We start from the raw sequence: 17,127 nt of genomic DNA on the forward strand, positions 1-17,127 counted from the left end.
TCTATTTAGAACTCGGTACGCTGCTATTATCATTCACTTACATCACTGAATTTACTGAGACTGTAACCTAAAAAGCCACTAGGGTTAGAGGAAGAATATGAAGCAAAGTTACAGACAGGAATCTTTCCAATAACAACACTTAACAAGTATCAGAATAATCTTACAATGACAAATTAGGTTCTTTTCAAGGAAACTAATACAATACTATGGAAAACTCATGAAACATTTGAACAGAATATCTGGTATTTTAACATTTAATTTTCACTTATATTTCTCTTGTAAACTTCTTTAAGAAGCATTATAATAATGAAGCTCCAAATTCCAAGCTGTACTTACCAGGCCCATCGAAAGGCACCAGATGATGTGGGACTTTGTCTGAGGAACCTAAAGGGATGAGGTACAAATCTTTCACAAGCTTCATGTTATTGGCTGCTACACCATATCGTTTCCTACTGCTGAAATAGGCAAACAGCAAGGCATAGGATATCTGATCCTCTTCAGTTACAGGGGTAAAACGAACTACACAAATCTCCTGTTTACAAAAAGAGAAAAAAATGGTCAGATACATTGTTTCTGTTACGTTTTATTTTAGTCACTTCTCTTTGTTTACAAGCACAGATCAGAGAAGAATAATAAGGCCCAAGAATTCAGAAAACAAAAGAAGAGACAGAAGGAGCAGAAAGAGGGCCAAAACCAATTAGGGAAAACTGAAGAAAACAAAAAGCATTTAGCATAAAAAATTAATTGCATTGCAGGACAGAAAAGAACATTTAATTAGCCAGCCAAACAACAAATTTTAGGGAAGCATGCCAGCTTCCAGGTAATTATTCCCCTCCTCCTCTTAGCATTACTCGAAAGCTTTGTTTTTGTAGTCCATTGTATCCAAGATACCCATTAATAGTATGGCAAGACCAGTATTCAGATCCTGGAATTATGACCAAAGCCCAGCTCAGGAATGGATGCTGGGGCTGATGCTGTTTCATTAGCTTAATTAATCACCTGGAAGATGGGATAGGAGACTCTGCAAAACTGAGATGACACCTAATTAGGGCAAGTGGTCTATATGCTGATGCATGTGGGCTGCCATTCAGAGGGACCTCACCAAGCTGAAGGAACAGGCTTGACCTTCATGAAGGTCAACAAAGGCAAATGCATAATATTGCAGTTTGAGCTGGAATAACCCCATGCACCAGGGCAGGCTGGATGACTGAGTGGCTAGACAGCAGCAGCTTGGCATGAAAGGGCACGGGGGTCCTGATGGACAAGTCAAGAATGAACTAGCAGTTCAGCCACGCCAAGGACTCCGACTGCATGCTGGCAGTCAGACCTGAAGCAGCCAGCAGGCCAAGGGAAATTATTATTCCCTTCTATCCAGAATCTAAGACAGCATCTGCAGCATGCTACCTAGTTTGGAGCTCCCCAGCCCAAAGACAAGCTGCACACAGTAGGACAAGGCCAGCAGAGGACCACTGAGATAGTTTTGCATGCTGCAAGTGCCAAAATGGAACAGCAGCACTTGAGACACGTGAAGTGGTGTCCAGATATTCATGATCAGTTACTGTCTCAAAGGAATATAAACATTTTCAAACACTAAGTGACAGGTTGAGGTTTGCTAGCAAGAAAATAAACAGCATCAGCTGCCAACCATCTCATTCAACATAATCGTCAGCAATCCTTACAAGTGTCATGTATTTTGAAAATGTCCCAGGAAAAAAGAGTTGGTTAGGGTGAACAGAATGATTGTTAAACAGCAAGCCTTCAATAGGTAAATTTCTTACCTTGGTCCCTGAAGCTTTGATTTTTTCTACATACTCCCAGACAGTGTGAGGAGATATCCTGCCACCCACTTGAATACTATCAGGTAAATCCTATGAGAAATGACAACAGAAATCTGAATCCAGTGTAAAAATTGTGTTAAATCCTTCATCCAGTATCCGCCTCATATATTAAAAAATAATTTATTTTTACAGTTCTTAAATGATAATTCTAAAATACCAGTAGAAGTTACAACAGCAGAAACAAATTTACTTGCATTTGATTTTGCTTATTTAAATTGGTTATCATTCAATACAGTTCACCCTGCCTTCCTCCAAATTACTAATTTCAGTTACATTAACTGCAAAAATAAGCACTGTGCTCTGAAAACACTCCAGTTATCATAGAATCATAGAATAATTTGTATTGGAAGGGACTTCTAAAGGTCATCTAGAAAGCATGGACACCCTCAACTAGATCAGGTTGCTCAGAGCCTCATCAAGCCTCACCTTGAATATCTCCAGGGATGAGATACCTCAACTACCTGTTCCTGGGCAACCTGTTCCATTTTTCCACCACCCTCATGATAAAGAATTTTTTCCTAAAATCCAATCTAAAGTTACTCTTCTCTAATTTAAAACCATTGCCCCTCATCCTATCACTACAAATCCTTCCAGTCCATTTCCAGCCTCCCAGAAAGACCCCCTTCAGGTACTCTAAAAGATCAAATGGCTGTGAAAGCCCCACACTTAAAAAGGAATATAATAAGCCTTAGATTCTTAATCACAAGGGGGAAAATATAACCCACATATATGCGTATATCCAGGCATAAATTTGTACTGGGATATCATCAAGTTCACTACTCACTAGTAACAAAAACCAAAACCCAAGGCTTTCAGAATCATTTACGAATACCTAAGGAAAAACTTTTTTTAAATAAAGAGAAGCTCTGAAAAGCACATTATGTTGCTAAAATAACCCTCTAGTACTAAAAGGTACTGCATGACCTGTGCTCTGCTGAAGATTTACAACAAAGTAACAACAATCACATTAAGACAAGGTACAGGTCCTTTTAATTAGAACCCTGATGCACCCTGTCTCACTGGCAAGAAGTGACACTGAGCCTGATGAGCTTTCTGATGTTTATTTTATGCCACAAAGACAACTATTTTAAGCAGTTACATCCATTTCCCCTCAGACACTGAAAAGTGTACTAAGTAAACCTTATTTGAGGGGACAATATAATCTTACAGAAGGAGGTTAGGAACAGAATTGCCATCAGATAGGCAAAAAATAAACCCTGTTAGGCAGGTTTCTGTTGTAGCTGAGAAGTCTTCTCACACTGTCAACAGAAACCACCAGCTGATGCTTCTCTTTGTATACACTTGTTCAGGGCTCTGACTTTCAAACTGAGGTAACTTTTTCTCACCTCTAACTCAGAAAATGGATCCTATCTTTCCCTGCTACCGAATAATGCAGAAGACCCTCCATAATAAACAAAAAGTAGTTAAAAGTTTCTAAAACCTGGCTTAAAAATATTGCTGTTCATCCTCAACAAATATACTTTGAGATGAGCTCAAAACATCTTAAAATATAATAAAGAACTTGAACCCTGATGAATCATGGGTCCACAGAGGACAAACTGAGAAATACTTTACTTACAAATACACACCCTAATTTATGTCCCCCCCCAAAAAATACTGTGTCAGTACAATTATCACTCCCTTTCATCATCACACTATTATTAGCCTACAAGGCAAACAAGTCACCAAAGTCAATAAAATAATTTTTCATTCTTTGCAATAAAGATAAGTACCTCTGTTAAGTACTCAAAAGAGCCAGAAACTGGATAAGCCTTAATAACAAACTTTGCCACAGAAGGCATATTGATAAAACCTTTCCAGATAAAATTCAGGCGTGCCAGAAACAGACTTTCACATTCCACAGTACCAGGTGTTTCTGACCTAAAAAACAAAACAAAAACAACAAAAAAGCCCACTTAGGTTAGAACATGATACATAATGCAAGACCATGTAAATCATAATTTTTTTTTTGTTAAAAAATTGTGTGTCATTACGAATTTTCTTATTAAGTTAAGAATACTTGACAGTTAATGAAAAGAGAGAGGCAAACAACCATGTTGCTTCAGTGGAGTAGATGAATCATAGAATCATAGAATTGGCTGGGTTGGAAGGGACCTCAGAGATCATCGAGTCCAACCCTTGAACCACCGTTGCGGTTGCTAGACTATGGCATTGAGTGCCACATCCAGTCTTGTTTTAAATATCTCCAGGGAAGGAGAATCCACTTCTTCAGTGGGCAGCCCATTCCAATGCCTGATCACTTTCTCAGTAAAGAAATTATTTCTAATAACCAACCTAAACCTCCCCTGGCACAACTTAAGACCATGCCCTCTTGTCTTGCTGAGAGTTGCCTGGGAAAAGAGACCAACCCCCACCTGGCTACACCCTCCTTTCAGGGAGCTGTAGAGAGTGATGAGGTCTCCCCTGAGCCTCCTCTTCTCCAGACTAAACAGCCCCAGCTCCCTCAGCCTCTCCTCATAGGGTCTGTGCTCGAGTCCCTTCACCAGCCTGGCTGCCCTCCTTTGGACCCGCTCCAGGACCTCAATATCCTTCCTAAACTGAGGGGCCCAGAACTGGACACAGTACTCAAGGTGTGGCCTCACCAGTGCTGTATGTAAAGGACTCTCAGGTAAGCAGCACATTAGATCACTACTGTATCTTTTGAGAATGGAGAAGGTATTTAGCCCAAGAGTTATTAAATGCTACTGAAGGGGACACAGAAACACAGATAGGGGCTGCAGAGCCAGTAATATCTTCCCCTTGCCACAGGGATGGGGGAGCAGATGCCATACTGCCTGCTAGTGCCTATCTTTACCCTGCTTGCCTAGATCTCACATTTTGTTGCACCACTTTCTGCCCACCAACTGAATGCCCACTTCCCCTGCCCTTCTCTTGTCCCACGGGTTGGCTACTCAACTCTTCTCACCCATGCATCACTCCCACTTCTGAGTGCCCCCCCCCCCTTCTCAAATCCTCAAGTAAAAAAACCCAGTAGTTTCCCCATCTTAAAAAAAAAAAAAAAATAAAAAAAAAAGCACCTCAGTTTTGTCAATAAAGCAGCTGCAAAGAAAAAATGGCAAGACATCATTAATTTGAACAGAAGAGTGTTAGAGTATTTCTCAGCCTGAGGGTTTCCTTATGGAAACACAGTCAAATTTCACCATTTCCGAGTGTGTTGTTACCAAAATATTCCAGGCAGGAAATTAGCAGTTTTCAGCTATCCCCATGCTGTGCTGTTACAGTAACACAGTATCTTTGTTTGTTTCTGTATACACTAGAAATTTGAGTCTTCAGCAAGCTATTCAAAAACCCAAGTCCACTGTTCTCAGTAAAGGATCCTACTGTTCTGACAAAGGCAGACTTTCAGCATGAATTCTGGTCTAGTCTAAATAATTCTGAGTCAATGTCAATGCTCTTCTAGAAACCCCTCATTCAAACCAGAAAAAAAAAACAACCAAAAAACAAGCCACCAAAAAAACCCAGGCTCATAAATTGCAATCCTCTCTTAGTGAGCAGCAGAGCAGAGCGTGGAAGAAAACAAAGAGAAATGACTGCAAATATGGCAAAACATCAAACAACCTGCTGTTCACTGTCATTTCTACAAAAACATTGCATTGAGGTTTGAAACTGGCCTGATTTACCAATGCAAATGCTTCATTTAAAGCAATCTCAAATACCCTAATTTTATATGTACACATATACACACACTCATCCAGCTGCAGCACTGTACATCCTATGTTCATTAATAGCAAAATACAATGAAATCTATATCCTGATTTTTTTAAACATGAACTCATGTGCCTTTTTAGACCTTGTTGCACCAGAAAACATAAGGTTTTCCCCAAAAGAGAATGTGGTAATTAGAAGTTTGTACTCACAACAATATATGTAATACTACTTATATGAATGCCTGGAAACTTTTCCTCCAACAGAGAACCCCGTTCCTAAGAAAGGGTGTAGAACTCCATGTACACAAATGGCTTAATGAAGTGCCATTAAAAATAATTAGCTTTAGTCATAAGCTCAACAAGATTAATAATGTCTTTCACTTAAAAGTACTGTTTCTACAGTTTATATTACTTTGGGAGAGGTGTGACTGATGACTTTGATGGGTCTTGCTTATCATCTTCCAGTAATTCTGAAGCTAAAATACTTGATGTTGAAGAAAGTGCATCTGCAATGCTCTCAGCTTCATTATCTGACTGTTTCCGAGCCACTCCAACAGACACTTTCACTTTCTTTGCAGAAAGATCATCAGTAGGTGGTGCCATTCGGCCTGCAGAGAATAGATTGCAATAGTTTTTTTCATTAAAAAGAAAAAAAAGAGGACTTTCTCTGAAGACTTGGAAGATGCACCAGAAATACTACAAATTGCCATTCAAGTGGGATAGGATAAAGAAGTTACACATTAAGTGAGACTGGATAAAGAATTACAGATTTTTATATATATTTTTATACAATGTATAAATCTACATACATAGACACATATATATACTCACATTGTACATAGTACAGTATTACACATAAGTATTGCAACAGCAATACAAGAGGAATCATTGAAGAGCCTCTCTGGGTTTTTTTGCTTTTTTTTTTTTTTTTTTTTATAATAGAAGACAAGATTATGCCAGTAGACTATCACTTGAATAATCTCTATGGAGATCTCTCTCAGCAAACTAGGGAAAAAATATTTATTCTATTCATATTCTTGAACTATGCTGAGATTTATGACTGAAGAGTATTATGTATTTATTTTGATACGCTGTTCAAAATTACCTATGCAGATTTTGCAGTTAAGGTCAAAAAGATGATTTTTATGTTGACTTGTGGTATCTGGAGATGCAGATTCATTTCCTTCTTTATCTTTTTCAGCTTCCTCTGACTTCTCAAACAACTTCATATTAGGTTCCTAAGAAAAGTTAAACACATTTCAGTTAGCCTTCTTTTTCCCCATTAATATTCTTAATATTACTGTTCAGATTGCTTAAATATTTTATGGTACTCCAAAACTCTTACTTCAGGTGCATTTTATAAAAGGCTATCACAAAATCTACAAATGCATTATAAGTATGAATTGATATTCCTAAATATCTTCTGGTTACATTATAGAAAATTTTCTACTATTACCAGAGTCTTTCTACAATGAACAACAACAAGCCCAAAAGACAAAGTCAGTGAGAATAAAGAAAAACTGAACTTAAAACAGACCTAATGTATAAATACAGATCTGAATAATCAAATCATACAGAAACCACTTCACAAGCATATTATCTATGAACTAAATGCCCTGTGCTGACACTTTTCTACCTGAATTTCCATTGCTTCCTCTTGTTCTTTTAGTGGAGCTTCACTTTCAATTTCTATTTCTCCTTTGTGAGTAATTTTTGTGATAGGTCTTCTTTCAACTTCCCTCTGTTCTTTCTCGATCATTTCAATTGTCTGTGAAAACAGGAAGTTATGTACACTTACCTTTATACCATCAAACATAACAGAAAATAGGACTGCAACTAGGAAAACTGTCTAGGAAAAAAATAAAACACTTTTACTTTGCAAGTGTCTAACATCACCTAGAGTACCATGAGTATTTATCAGACATGTATTTAAACAAGTTATAAAGCAGACGTTCAAGACTAAGTTTACAGACAGACAATTCTCATTTTCCAAGAAGAAAAAAATGCATCCATTCCTCTTCCATAATTACTGGGAAAACGAAACACAGATTTGTATCATTTTTATGAGCTTGTTTTTTAGTACATAAACCTAACACTCTACCTCAAAAAAATATTTACATGTATTCTTAACGTAATGGGCATGCTAATTTTGATCAGCACTGCTGCTTTGCTGTTACAGAAAATAAAAAATAAACCATTATTTGTAAAATTCTTCTCAAAGCACATTTCTACTTCTTATACCAGGAACAGCTCGTGTTGGCTTGTACCCAATATTTTAAGGCTGGTTTCATACAGAAACAAAACTACTACACTAGCTTCATATGTTTGCCAAGTACCTAAAGTGTTCTTCGAACATACTGCAAAAATTTTTAAAAAATTAGGAAATAGCAATCTCAATCTCAAAGTGTTGCTTGAACAGGAAACTGAAAAATACATTGCTATTTATTTTACATATTGTATTTCATTCTAGCTTCTAGAAATGTAAAGTATTCCTCTGAAATATTTAGGGCTCTTCAGTCATTTTGGAGCAGAATACACTTTCGGTTTTAAACTGTTCTTCACAGCAATGGGATTTTGTTTTGTATAGTCTTATAGTTTGCTTTCAGTATTTCAATGATATTGTAACAATAAAATAAAGACAATGAAAATGTAATACAAAAACCAGGCTTTGGGCAGCTACAGAAGGATTAAGCCAACTTTTCATGCCTTTCTATATCCCCAAAACAACTTTTAATACATTATTTCATAGACTGTTTTTGCATCAGAAGTGGCAGAAGTTTCTAATGGTTCATAAATAAGTCTAATCACAATATATAAAGAAAAGGAAAAAACCCTGAGGAATAATTAATGTTGCAATGCAGCTCACAGTCCCACTGCACTGTACTGAACCAATTATCACTGAACATTTCATTCTGAGTGCACAGAATTCAAGAGGATGAATTTCCATCTATTCTGTGTTACAATACCTACTCATTAAATATTTATCTGAAGTCATCTGATATAACACACAATTCCTAGCATCATAAAACCCAAACACAAAATGCTAACCATTTGGTACTACTGATATTTTGTGCCTTTCATTTCTATGAAGTGGTATATAAACCCAAAGATTCTACCAATTCTACAGATTTTGTAAACTGAAATGTGATGCTGTAACTGTGACACAGTAAATTCGACGTGTCTAAGCAGCTTCAAATAACTGTCATTGGCCAGACTGTGCAATAAACAGGGTAATAGCTAAGAAAAAGATATTTGCTATAAAAATTGTACAGCTCCTTATATTCCTTATACATGACAGCTTCTCCTGTCAACACAGCTATAAATAATGTGACTTTCTGTTTCAAAATAACTAATGCTCAAACTAACCTAATATGCTTCCTACACTTTTTGTTGTTTTGCTGGTTTTTTGCTTTTCTTTTCCCTTTGAATTGCTTTCCAAATGGCTGATCAAGTTTTTAGCTTCAGGTTTAACTTCTTGGTGGGGAAATTCTCATGCTCCATAGGTATGTAAGTTATAAACAACACTGGTTTAGTTTGTCCAAACAGATATCTCTCCCCTTTAAAGAAACTGGTGTCTATAAAGCCTCATCAAGAGCTTTAAAATCTTGTTGGAAATAAGGACAAAGAAGCTTTTGCTCTTGAGACAGAAGAAAGAGCAAACAGCAACAAAGTTGCACAGCTAAGGAAAATGCATGGTTTCTCCCTTTTGGCAATTTACCACATATCTTTCACTTCTGTCCTAACAACACCTTCAGGTTATGAATACTAATTAAATTAGAGATCCTCCATATTAGTCAAAGTTGCTCTATTCAACATGCATTCTGATCTTTCTACACAAACTTAAGCTGAAAATAGAAGTTAAACATAGTTAGGCAGTCAACTAGACAACATAAATTAACAAATCTCACATGTCTGTTTTCTCTCAGTCTCCAAGCAGCCAGTTCTTTGGAAGCCAGTTCTTCTGGGCTCATTTTTATAAGATGGTCTGGAGTAACTTCTCCTCTCAGGACTTTCTTAAATAATATCTAGAAGAAAGAAGAAAAGTTACCTACTGCTAAACAGAGAAATAACATACAACATACTCTGTACAACTACAGGGATCATGTGTTTTTCTAATTATCTCCCACTGTAGGAAACACTACTAGATTTTTTTAAGACAAAAAGCTTAACTCTAGAGTTCCAAGTATTCTATGTAACAGAATGTATCTACAAATCCCCTTAATGATAAGATGTTATCTTGTAACTTTTGGAACTGTTGTTCCAAAGAAGAAACTGAGCTTATGCCCACTGCAGCAGGAACACAGCTTATTTTTTGTAAACATCCAAATCCCCTGTGTTACACAGTAGAAACAAGCTAGTATTAAAAAAAAAAAAAAAAGGATGTCTACATTTCTTAACTGACTGGAGTGAATTCTGACAGTTAAAAAAACCCCACACTTATTTTAGCAGTATGAGCAAAGAGAAGTCAGTGACAGAAGTTAGCCTGCTCGTATGATTTACAGTTGGCTAATTGTAATGTACCAGACACAGAGTAACTTGATCAGAGTAATTGATAAAGGGACAAAAGGCACAAGTTGAAGAAGTTGATGTTGAATAATGGGCTCATAGGAAGCAGACAGGAGTTCACTCCTGAGAAATGTGAATGAAAAAACACATCAGGACAACCTACTGGACAGAAACAAAAGCAAGCACAGTAAGTAGGGAAGAGTTATGGGGGAGATGTAGACACCCAAACAAAAGATTAATGGTAAAGACAAACGAGGCAAGCTATATCCACCACACTCTGAAACCCCACTATAAAAGTACAGTGGGAGCCAGGGGTTGAGAATGAGTGATGGGGAGCAAAGAAAAAAAGAACACAGAATACTGAGTGCACAAGAGGACAAACACTACCAAAGAGATGAGGAAGCCTACATAAAAAAACTCAGAGGACATATTGTGAAAGGATTAATAATCTATCTACACAGAAGACTATTCCTTTAATATACAGCAAATAAAGGATTTCTGTAAAGCCTATCAGAAATATACTTACATTATTTTTAGGATCTTTTAGATTGAACATTAAGCTTCTGTATTTGTTCTTATACTTGGAGTCAGTATCCCGAAAAAAAGAAAACAACTCTCTTTCAATCCTTGTGGCAACTTTTGCTGCTCTCTCCTCAGGAATCTTTAAACTGGAGTCTGTCAACCTGTGAGAGAACATCAGGCAAAAATTAACAAATGCCTCCAAATAATCAATCTCTTTTCTCTGCCTTCCAAAAGAAAATAATTACAGACATATATTAATAACTTATTTTCATAATAAATCTTTACCTTTTCATCAAAATTTCCTTAAGAGACTGCTTGACACTTTGTCTTATCTGATCTGCAGAGGGTTTGGAAGCTGGCACGGCTGGCAGGTGTGTTGCAGTAATGGATCCTTTTTCATTTTTCTTTTTCTTAGTTTCTTGTTTTTCATGAAACAGAACACAGAGTTTAACACAGAGTTAAAAACTGTAAGCTACTGGAGCCACTGTTACAAACTTTTACTGTTGCTGGATGTCATGAAGTTTTATTTTTAAACTTAAGAATTAACCTTGAAGGAAAAGGAATGGACTTGCAAGGTAGTTGTTCTGTTCTTTTTTTCTCATCTGGTTTTTATTTTGCATTTTTTAGATTAATCCAGAAAAAACTTCCTTAGGAGAAACAAACAGGATTTCTGCCCTCAGACTGACCAGTGCTTATTAGCTTGATCTTGAAGAGGATTTTTGACTCAGCTTCTGATTCAGGTAAAAGATGCTCTTAAATTTTAAGACCATTTTAAGTTCTGAATCATAAATAATACAAATAATGGACATTTCTAGTCATATTAAAACCATTACAGCAAAGCCCCTAAATTCCTTCAAACTTTCATTTTCAGGCATCAACTGATAACTCGCTTATCTCAGCATGTGAACATATCACTAATGTAGACTTGGTCCTCTAACAGGGAATCAATGGAGAAGGTCAGCAACAAACAATGCCACTATAAGCATAGTTCAAAGCACTTAAGAGATTAAGATAAATGTACTGCTTAATAATTCCATGCTAATTGTCCTAAATGTGACTGCCAAGCCTCTCCTCTGTAAGAAATAATTTCTAAAATAAATTTCTATTCTGAAATTGGCATTGTAAAAATCTTCTTGTCATTTGCTGGGCTAGGTCACATCATATATTTTTGAACAATTCAATTATTTCATGGATGCCAAAGATTCATTTCACTTTATTTAATATGTAGTTAAAAAGAATTATTTTGTGACTTGGGGTTTCAAAGCTGAATAAGGTATTTGAAGTCTAAAAAAATACCATACAGTATGAAATACATACATATAAGTTTACACTTAACCCTGACACTTCCAGCTCCACCAAAAAGAATTTCTAGAATGCATCAGCATTGGCAAAAGACCAGAAAAGTCCATTTTTCATTTTTTTATACAAGGATTTGAAGTATGAGTTTAGGAGTAAAAAAACACAGTTCTCACAAAATCTCACTACCTTTGCTGCTGAGATTTCAGTCCCAAATGAGTTTCATAATACCCTTATCTTACAAAAACAATACTTTCTGGAAGGGAAATGGGTAGGGGATAAATGTTGGTGGGAGAGGAAATAGGTCCCCTCTTCAGATCTTTTAAATTAAATTTAGATGGAAATAGGATGACTCAGTGTGCAGTATAATGTTCCCTCTCTTTCAAATTAGTCAATACAACTATTTTTAAATTTGTGCAAAAGACATCAGTAAGTCCAAGTACAACTTACATAGCAATTAAAACGCTTTTATGTAAATTAAGTATTCCATAGCATTTTATAGAAGAGTATTTCAAAGTTTTCTGCAATGTGAAATAAAGTTTACTGCAGAGATAACAGTGTACTTTTCCTGCCATTCTTGATTATGTGAGTATCCTCTGCTATTCTAACAGGAAACATTCACACATCTACAACAGAAACATTCACCTGCTAGAAAAAGTTTAGAAATGCACAAGAAATAAAGATCATAAACAAAACGGGAACAAACAGCTCTTCAGATTACCCTCACTTGCATTACAAAACATGGTTTTAAAAACTATAAAGAAAGTCATCATCCTTCACTGAATAAATACGTGAATTACAGCAAGTACTTTACCAAACCTCAGTACCTGATTTTGTGGACCTTTCAACCACACTGAGGGACTCTTTACTTATTTTTTCATTTTTATCTTCAGGGGACCGCCGAGGAATTATAGAAGTCTGTGATCCTTTACGAGCAGTAACATGTTGCCCTTTTTTAGTATCAAAATCTCTGGACTCAGACAAGTTCTTCCCATCACCAGATTCCTGAAATAAACATTCATATATGGTAGAATACTACTAAATGCTACAATAAACCACTACATAATTACCACACATTTTTCCAAATTTTTTTTCTTTGTAAGCACACTGTATGATGAATTCCCTGGATATAGATGCCATCATGTAACATCTTTAAAAAGGCACAAACTATTGTGAAATGTTGCTTAAGAGTCTTTTTGAAATACTGGTCAAAGACACATCCCAGTCAATCTGCAGTTAAGCTCTGTTTTCAGCTATTTTAAAAGATCAAGGATACCAGTGAACCAGTTTTAGCCATGTATCCACAGAAAGTCACTTATGATTAGAACTAACATGTAAATAAAAATTTAATAGAACAGCTTACGTGTCAGAATTACAGAACTACTATTCATAAATAAAACAAAAATAACTATTGGTTAAGTTATGATGAATATGATGATATATACTAAGAGACTCTAAAGAACTGTAATAAAAACATCTCACCACTCTTGGAAATTATCCACTGGTTAGTAAAATGAGACAAAAAATAGGATGGCCCTAAATTTAAATGTCGGGCATTTTAATCTACATACAATCTAAACTTTAAACAATCAAAACTAAAATACTGCTTTCATAATCTTTGGCAGATATTTAGAAGATCTGCAGTTTATATCATGCAACACATTGACAGATGTTCTGTAAGTGTTAAAAAATCTGAAAGAAAATGGCACTAAGTTCTTCAATGTTTCTCCATACACCTAGAAGTGTATATACACACATAATGTGCACCAAACACTGCTCAGTGTAAGAGGAGCTTAGCAATATCTTGAAATATTCAAGCCAGACAGAAAGCTCTAAACATAATAGGGAGAAGTCTTAAATTAGATTGACAAAAATGTTTGAAATACGGGATTTTAAATACTACGGAGCTAGGAGGAAATTCCTTCTACTACAAATAATCAACAGAACTTTAAGCATTAAGACTAACCCGTCTGAAGATTTTGACTTTGTGCTTCCCAGTGTCCTCTGTTTGCTTCATTTTTTCAGTTGTTACATTTATATTACAAGTGGGTGTTTGCTTCGACATCCCTGGTTTTTCACCCTCAGTTGCTTTTTCGTCTCTATGGATTTCAAGTTTCAATTGAGTATCTGATATACTTGGATCAAAACATTCCATTTTTTTGTCTTCTTCAGCACAGCATTTCACACACACATATTCTTTATCTTCTTCACCCATCTGCTGTGCTTGAGAAAGACTCAGTCCAACACAATCACCGTGAAACCAATCATCACATCTACCACAGCCCACCATAAATCTGAAAACAAAATAAGACATAAGTCAGTATATAGACGACAAAAGAGGATTCAACAACGTAAGCACAATGTACTGAACTTGTTTAAATTTGTGCATATCAACAATTCCTTCTTACCTTGTGATTTTTTCTGTAGCTTTACATCCATCTCCAGCCTTACAACATGGTATGATCTTCCTGAGAAACAGGCTTTTTGTCATTTGCAATAGTCCAAAAGAATATCATAGCCTCATTATGTCTTTCGTAATATGCCCCCAAATCCTACCAACAGGATTTTTTCAGGCTACTATTATAGAAATACATATTAATTTCTATATATAGAAATTAATAGAAAGACATAAAAAAAATAACCACCAATCAAAAATTGACAACTCTCAAAACCAGTAAACTTTTGTTTGAAAAAAAAACTTGGAAAAAAAAAAGAAACTCTAAGAAAATAGCTTCCTTGCTTTCATTTGAATGCAATCATCATCTTTACAGATGGAATTATCAACTGCAATTTTTCCATAGTAATAATAGATGCCTAAACATTTTGAACAAGTAAGATCAACACAGAAACATCAAGATATTCCAAATCAGTTGGTATTTTACACCCCATTCCTTAAACCATTATTACTAATTTGTTCCAGAAAACTCACTCCTTACTAGTGAATATGAGGTCAAGGGTTTTAGAGTCCAGCTACATCTAGTTAGCCTGTAGTGAGTGGCAGGATTGTTTTTAATAAGGTATGTGTGTTGCTCAACTATTTTATTCAGAGCTGGTAGTAATTTTTTAATTATTTCAAACACTAAAATGAGTATCAGTTAAAGGACACTTCTCATCTCACAGTCACTTAAACTTTTTCATTGTTTTGAAAGTAATTTCAAGTACAAATAGTATTTTCAAAGTGTTGTAAGGATCACTTTGTCTAAAGGAAAACCATAATTTCTGACTATTTTGCAGATTTTTTTTAACACTTGGTAAGGCTCACAGACAATTGCACTGAAAGGTACAATTTCCAGTGAGACTACTTTGGAAGGACATGAAATTCTTAAGTTGGACAGGTTAAACACTTCAAAAAAATTATTCCAGGGGACTTAAAATTTACAGTAATTATTTTTTACAAATCTTATAATAATGAATCTGGCATCATTACTAAAGGTCTGCTTTCAAATGACAGGAAGATCTCTTGCATTATAATCCACTTATGCTCTCTTTCTCTTTTTATACCTTTATTTCATACATACATAAAATATATTAAACATACTATGATATTATCTGAAGAAAATCCAGAGTGCATTGTGAAAAATGCACTTCATTATTTGTTTTAGCATTTAGTAGTTTTTAAATGCCACAGCCAACAGACCCAATTTAAAAAGTAATTCAATAATGTGCTGATAATTTCAGCAATATGTTCAACAAGCTAAATGCACTGACCTGCAAACTTTGTTTCTCTAATATCCCATAAATCTCTTTCATAAGATGATTCTAAGGATATATACTAACATATATATATTCCTATGAAGGCTAGGATCTGCTATCTGGTGACCCATCTACTCTGCAAAACCATATGAATACTACAGAACATGCTCACAAAAACTGTCATTTGCCAGAACTGTAGATGAAAACTCCAGGGGGTTTGATTAGGGTACTATTACTTCAAGGAACTCCAGGTATCTCAAGAGATGAAGTATCTATCTGATAGATGTTTGAAACACATAAAGACAGAAGAAGATTCTGTGGCTTTATTTCTGTCCTTGCTTACTCAAAATAAATCAGGATTAAATTTGGCTGAATAGCATTTTGATACAAAATGAGTGCAAGAAGCTTTAAAGCTCCAGCAGTTTGAGGAAGAGGTAATTTCCAGCTTCACTACAAGCCTCTGATGCTGTCTGCTACATTTGAAGAAACCCCTTTTTAACCTATTGTGTGAACAGAACTATTTTCTGTTTTAACTTGCTTTTTTTCTAAGCTGCCAAGTACATTATTTATATTAGGCATGACTAGCTAACAGTGTCTGCCTATTTAGTGGTTTAAATTAAGGCAGAGATTCCTTCATGTTTTGCCAGTATCTCAATCTTTCCAGATCCATGTTTCAGCAAACTGAAGATACAAGACAGGTAACAGGAGGAGACAACTGCTTCTGATGGTCTTACCAGAATAATGCCATAACAATCACAAACACAACAGGCAAACAAGAGAAAAGCAACAGACTTTAAGGAGGTGATTGTTGCTTTCTGAGAACTTACAGCTAAACACATGATGTGTGTAGGAAATCCATGCAAGTGCCTCTTTGACAACTGCAAGGATCCACAAGAGGATGCTTTACATAGGTTACAGTTCTCACCACAGCAAGAAAATATTAGTAAAGCTTTGGGAATACTGAAGCAGATTATAGATTCCAAACGTAAGATTTCCTACAGAGGAAAAGGAAAGATCAAAGCATACAATCAAGTGTTTTCTTGTTTAATAAAGGTTTTAATGTGCTAATGAACTAATGCCTTTTGTTTAAAAAGAAAACCAAGAACATACCATCTTGAAGCCACTACTTGAATTTTTTATTAAAAATATATGTACTTTTTTCCCTGTTTGGAAATTCAGGTATTGGAAACTGATTTGTTAAATGAGCAATGCAGATTTCAACCATTAACAACCAAATCAAAATTTTCATTACTTAGAAAACAGACTAAATTTGTAAAAAAGCAGAGATGAACTCTGAAGACACAAGATGCTGCATATCTTCAACTTTAAATTGACAGCATGTGGAATTTTTCAGCTTAGTTCATACACAGTAAGTGGGAAATAGAGACAGTGTATGATGAGTAAAGCACTAAGACATGCATCCAGTCTTACATATTTATTTTCAGATCTGGCAAAACAAACAAAAAAAGGTAAAAAAAGCCTCTATAACTAATTTGTTTCAGAAACAGATTATTCTTCTCTAAGAATATACACCAAGATGGACAGATGTCATTCAGGCCACCTTAAACAAACTACTGAAAATGGAATATCCATTTGGCTTCATT

The 17,127-nt window shown here is 35.6% G+C and overlaps 1 protein-coding gene across 9 annotated transcripts in view; it reads right to left on the minus strand.

Annotated features, from left to right (window-relative positions):
- PHF3 (PHD finger protein 3) overlaps window positions 1-17,127 on the minus strand; it is a 45,670-nt gene that overhangs the window by 3,875 nt on the left and 24,668 nt on the right. For 8 of the 9 annotated variants that reach the window (XM_030447162.1, XM_030447156.1, XM_030447154.1 and 5 more), the window contains 11 exons: window positions 13,797-14,124; window positions 12,658-12,835; window positions 10,820-10,952; window positions 10,539-10,695; window positions 9,415-9,531; window positions 7,143-7,274; window positions 6,612-6,744; window positions 5,919-6,114; window positions 3,572-3,719; window positions 1,779-1,868; window positions 337-532 (listed from right to left, as the gene is read on the minus strand). In XM_030447162.1, coding sequence (XP_030303022.1) covers window positions 337-532; window positions 1,779-1,868; window positions 3,572-3,719; window positions 5,919-6,114; window positions 6,612-6,744; window positions 7,143-7,274; window positions 9,415-9,531; window positions 10,539-10,695; window positions 10,820-10,952; window positions 12,658-12,835; window positions 13,797-14,124 — 1,808 coding nt within the window. Of the gene's footprint in view, window positions 1-336; window positions 533-1,778; window positions 1,869-3,571; window positions 3,720-5,918; window positions 6,115-6,611; window positions 6,745-7,142; window positions 7,275-9,414; window positions 9,532-10,538; window positions 10,696-10,819; window positions 10,953-12,657; window positions 12,836-13,796; window positions 14,125-14,238; window positions 14,332-17,127 lie in introns of those variants that run through there. The other variant, XM_030447163.1, reaches the window with a different exon arrangement.

The sequence above is a fragment of the Calypte anna genome, chromosome 3 (assembly GCF_003957555.1).
Source record: "Calypte anna isolate BGI_N300 chromosome 3, bCalAnn1_v1.p, whole genome shotgun sequence".
Lineage (NCBI taxonomy): Eukaryota > Metazoa > Chordata > Aves > Apodiformes > Trochilidae > Calypte > Calypte anna.